General features: G+C 51.2%; 1 protein-coding gene across 1 annotated transcript; it reads right to left on the minus strand.

Moving 5' to 3' along the window:
- Positions 1-683: 683 nt before the first annotated feature.
- Positions 684-3,783, minus strand: Ccl1 (C-C motif chemokine ligand 1). The gene is made up of 3 exons (XM_076577763.1): positions 3,591-3,783; positions 2,190-2,301; positions 684-945 (listed from the first exon to the last, which is right to left on the minus strand). Exons 1-3 carry the CDS (start codon positions 3,664-3,666, stop codon positions 864-866), a joined length of 270 nt encoding a protein of 89 aa, XP_076433878.1. The 5' UTR covers positions 3,667-3,783; the 3' UTR covers positions 684-863.
- Between the last annotated feature and the right edge of the window lie 1,756 nt (positions 3,784-5,539).

Consider the following 5,539-nt stretch of genomic DNA (forward strand, 5'->3'; position numbering starts at 1 on the left):
TGTTATCTCCCCGCTATTAGGGTGCTCTCTAAGGTCATCAGGGTGGTGTAACAGGCAGGAGGGGATGTGATGTTCAGAGTCTGTCCATGTGTCCGGCTTGGGCTCTTCTGAGTGCCCTGAGCTGTGCCTCTAAGGTCTACTTTTCTGGCTTGCAATCCTTTCATTTCATACTCAGCGCCTGCCATCTGCTGCTCCTTTACTTTCTGAACCTCCCGCTTTCCCGTGCCCAGAGTTGCTTTTCCGGGTCTGCTGCACACCTCTACACCTCCCCGTGACGTCCGCTGGCCTGGGTTTGTGTCCCTGACATTCTTTATGTCCTTCTCCAACCCTGATCACCTCATGTATAAAACAAGGTTGGCAACATCTTACAGGCAGATGAACACTAGACTCCCCTCCACCTAGAGCATAGACAGGACCCCCTCCACATGGGCCCCTAGCCCAGTGTGAACCCAGCCCTGGGCCGGTTGGTTCTTCTACCATGGTTCCCTGAGCTACCAAAGGTGGAGGAGAGGCCAAAGCACAGCCTGGGTCAAAACTCATCCTATACGGTGGGTGGTTCCTCTGGCACCAGGTCCAGCCACCCCCACCCCCCAACCACAGCCTTCCAGACCTTGTGTTCCACCTCCAGTGCCAATCAAGTCTGAATCCCGAAATCCTCACGGAGTCTAAAAAACACAGGCAGTGGGAGTTGAAGATTCTATAATTTAATCAGATAAAATACCATAGTATAGCTTATCACGTGACTGAAATCGGTGAGCCTGCAACAGTGGGCGGGGCAGTGATGGTAGCTGGAGGGTGGGGTACTGAGGGATGCTGCAGTCTCCGGGGCTGGGATGGGAAGGTGTGGCTCCTCTTCACCTCAGCTAGCAGGGTTTTATCTTCTTCAGGTAATCTCGAACCCTGGAACTCAAGGCACAGCTTTCTTGGCCTTTCTTCATCCTGAATCTGTGAACAGAGGACATGGGCAAGGACCCGAGTCACCCACTAGGAACCTGAAACATTCATGGGCCACCGAGATTCCCCTCCTCTGTAAATGAAGTGATTGTATATGATCTGAAGCTGGCATGCTGGTGTCACATTGGGTGCTTATTAACCCTCCTCTAGGGACTAGGATTCCCTCTATGGGGCTGGGGCAACATCCTGATGTGTAGCTAGGATGAACCTTCCCCATCCTAGAAGAGCTCCCTGCTCCAGCTTTGAATGTTTGTATGTCCATCTGGGACTCACTCATGGCTCTAGATTCATAGTATAAGTGTGGGGGGGGGGATGGGGGATTCTTTTCCATCGGTCACTTCCTAACTTGACTGGTATTCATTCCACAAATCAGCTCTGCCTCCTACTGGCCAGTGGGCTCAGACAACCACCTCTGCCTCCCCAAACTCAGTTTCACTTATAAGAAAATATGTGTCCCAAGAGGATCAGCAGGAGTCATAACAGAAAAGTGCCTCAAAATGCTGGCAGGGTGTGCGAGTCACCTCAGTCAGGCTCCTAACGACCCTGAGATACAGGCAGGCTTCTGTTTTAACCCTCTTCACAGAAGGGAGTCAAAGCACGGGGTATATGTGGAAGACTTTCCTGTCTGAGGCCCCTAGAGAAGGCAGGTTGGTAAATTGGTAAATGAGGGGGGGGGCGGTGCTCATGGGATACAGACATGTGTGGTGATATGAAGTCTTCCTCAATTCTTTATCTGTCTATCTTGCTTTTTGAGGCAGGGTCTCTCACTAAATCTTGAACCTAACCGCTTCAGTTAGGCCCGAGTCAGAAGCCCCACAGCATGTGCCTGCCTCTGCCTCACCCAGCTGGGAGTTAGAAACTCACAAAACCCTGCTTGGCTTTCCCTGTACTCGCCGGGAATATGAACTCAGATTATCGTGCTTGGGCAGTCCAGCACTTTACCCACTGAGCCAACGCTCCATCCTGTCTGTCGCTTTTGTTAAGCATTTCCTTCTGGCTATATAATATGGTATATAATCATGGCACTTCCGAGTTCAAACAAATAAATCAGGACTCCCTCCTGGGAAGCCCTACGTTCCCCCTAGCAGCCAAGCTTGGTACTGCACCATAGTTTGTCTGACTGGGTTTAGAGTCTTTATTCCTGTAGAACAGCGCCATCTAGTGTCTATTCTTCTCATCCCAGTCAGCGTTTTCCCTCCCCGGACTAGAGGTGGACCAGGAGGGTATTCACTCACACAACAGCTGAGTGGGAACAGGTGGGGCTGGTCCTTCTATAACACCGGATTAACTTCTGGGAAGGTAATCTCTCCAGAAAATTGAAGCAGCATCTAGCGTAGGGCATGTGCACTAGAAGAAAAGCGCAAAAGACCATTAGCACCCACACCTCAGCCTCCCACCCACACAAGGATTAAAAAGTAAAATCTACAAAGCCCTTCTTAGGACAGACTCAGGCATGGAGACCATACCCAGAGGGCCATGGTGCAGCCCTGTCTCAGCAGTCCCTGATCTCTGGAGAACAATCAGAAGGCAAAGGGGGTCAGATCTAAGCACCTCCCACAAACCAGCAGATGGTGGTGACACTAGCCACAAGCCAGCCTGAGCCCATGGCTCAGCACATACCCCTGTCCGTACAGTGAGATCCCACCTTTGGAACCCCCTTCAGTTCCCATCTCCCATTGCAAGTGCACAGCTCTGTACTGTACCAGTACTTAGGCTCTAGGGCTCTAGACCCACATCCTAGGGAACCTGTTACCCCATGACACGCAGACATTGCCGTCCCTGGTTTACAGACATGGGACCTGGTGAGGAACTGCACAAGAGCTCAGAAGGGAAAAAAGTGTCCCCAAGAAGTAGCTAGTCCACTCACCTACACAATCTTCTGCATCCCCTTCCTTGGTCCTCGCCTCTTTCACAGGCCAATAACCCCAATCTCTGCTGGTCTGTACACTCCCCTCCCCACATCCCTTCACCATCTTCATGATCTAACCCTGGCTCCTTCCTACCTCGTGATTAACAGAAACCCAGGGGTCCATTGTTAGGTCAGTGTTCTCTGACTGGAACTCCATTTTAACCATGCAGGAAACATTTTTGAGAGGTCTAATAGTTTCCTGGCTATTAGCTCCCGTGGTTCTTCCTTCAGTCCCTGCCTGTCACCAGTCACACTGTGGAAACAAGACCTAGTCCCTCTTCTGGATTTCAGGGCTCCAGCTTGTTTGAAACAACCCATTAGTCCCTTCCACCTGTCTGTAGCGTATGGATCAAAATTATCTTCTACATTGAAGCCGGCTCAGCTCTCAAAAGAAAAAAAAAATCCCTTCTAAGACAGGACCAGTCTTGGGACCACACCCAGAAGACCCTGGTCCAGATCTGCCTCTGCTGCCACTTGGTTCTGGGATTAGAAAAAGAATCGAGGGAATGGGTCTCGGGTCCTGAGCTCCCCACAAAGATGACTGCCCCTGGTTCATAATCCTCCTCCATGCCCAATGCCCTCAGCCCATTCATTCGCTCCATTTCCCCCTCTCCAGGCAGGAGGAGAGATGGAGCCAGTGAGGTCTAGGTGAGCTCTGTCCCATGCCCAGAGCCCCTGTCTGTATCCTCCCCTCCCTGGGCCCAAGCACAAGGGTCCCAGCACTCACTGCTCTTGCTGGTCGCATCTTGTGGCCACATTGCAGCCAGCAGCAGGCACACCAGGGCTGTGGTGATGAGTTTCATGGTGTTGAGTTTCTGACTTGGGCCTCTCTGGAGCAACCACCGAACGTCTGGTGAAGCCAAGAGCTCTCCTCTGCCTCATCTTGTACCGAGCTTTTATCAGAAGGCACCACGGGGTGCTTTCCCACACCATGAGGAAGATGTGGGAGTCCCTGGGAGAAGGAACTCATACCCAGTGGCCACATGGAAAAGTCCATTCCTCACCTCTCTTGGGTAGTATTCAAGGTATGTTTGGGTACCCCGTGGCCTTGGGAAGTTCCCCAAGTGCACAAGCAGATACCAATCTTTACGATCTTGACAGAATACGTGGGAGCTGGCTTGGCTGAGTGGAAAGTCAAGAAAGGTGAAAGAGAGGAAGTGGCCTGTACACCGCTAATCTCACCCACATCATTCCATTCAAAGCAGCTACTGGCCCTGGAGAAGGACAGAGCACAGGAGTTATGAGCTGCATCGAAGCAAGCTTGAGTTTGGATCCCAGCTCCGCCAATCAGTGATTCCACAAACTTATCTAAGCTGCACACCCCTGCAAAAACGGAACCAGTACATATCTCAAATGTGGGTGATAAGAAGGCAGTGAGGAGCCAGGGAGATGGCTCCGTCAGCCAAGGACTTGCTATGCAAGCATGAGGGCCAGAGTTTGATCCCCAGGACCCCCATAAAAAAGTGCTTTTGTAACCCCAGAGCTGGAAGAGCTGACAGGCAGATCCCTTGAGCTGACTGGTTGGCCAGCCTAGCCTACTTGGAGAGCTCCGGGCCAATGAGAGACCTTATCTCTAAAAACACAGTGGTCCACATGCACAAACACACATGGATGTACACCTTCAAACATGTACACACACACACACACACACACACACACACACACACACACACACACACACACATTTAAATAAGATCCTCTCTGCCAGGTCCCCAGCCCTTTCACAGCTTACTCTGTTCCAGGTCATTGGTTATGCTTGGGAACACAATTGCCAATGGATGCAGAGCCTGACCTGAGCCATCTTGCTTCAACTTATAGACAAACTGTAGAGAGCCATCCAGCACACTGACTACTCAGTAAAGACAGATGTGTCATGTGGAGAGCACAGGAGAATGTTGGGGACACCCAGGGATGTCAGAGGACCCTTCCAGGGCAGTGTTCACCATGTCCTGCAGGCTGCTGTGGAGACAGCATGCTAGGTAGAGGAAGGACTCTGTAAAAGTCAAGGTACAAAAAAAAGAACAAACTTCATTTTGAGTCAGCAGGGAAGGCTAGAGCAGGGGTACAGCTGGAGATGGGTTTGTGCAGCCAGATGAAAACAATGTGTGCAATGTGCGGTACTTGGGATAAGCAGCTCAAGAAGCAGCAGCCAAACCAAACCCATGCATTGGAATCCTGAGGCCCATACACAGAGGGTCAGCTAGGCTAATCTACTTCAACCTTAGACTATGTGACTGAAAACCCTTCAGTATTTGCCTGTTGCCAGTTGAGCCCAGTACAGCCCACTGGACAGTTAGAGCTCTCTTCCAGTTACATCCCAAATAGTCACGTACCCGTCATCCCTTCTGCCTTAGGCTTTCCTAGCTCCAGTATTTCATTCCTACTGTAACATCTCCCTGCACCACCCTCCTCGCCAGTTCCCTCTGTGCCCAGTCTGCTCATTTCAAACACCTTTCTCCAATAAAAGCCAGTTGTCAACCCCCCCCACACACACACACACACACAGGCAGATCTCAGCCTCCTTTGAAGCCCCTGTGACTGGATGGCAATATGAAGTCCTTATCTTCCCGTGTCTCTACACTGGCATCGCCCCCACCACCACCACTACTGTGGCATGTCTGGGTTGAAGGAGCCTTTCAAGACCTTCGGCAATGATGACTCTTGGCATTCCTGAGG

This window comes from Peromyscus maniculatus, chromosome 8, assembly GCF_049852395.1.
Source record: "Peromyscus maniculatus bairdii isolate BWxNUB_F1_BW_parent chromosome 8, HU_Pman_BW_mat_3.1, whole genome shotgun sequence".
NCBI classification, from domain to species: Eukaryota; Metazoa; Chordata; class Mammalia; order Rodentia; family Cricetidae; genus Peromyscus; species Peromyscus maniculatus.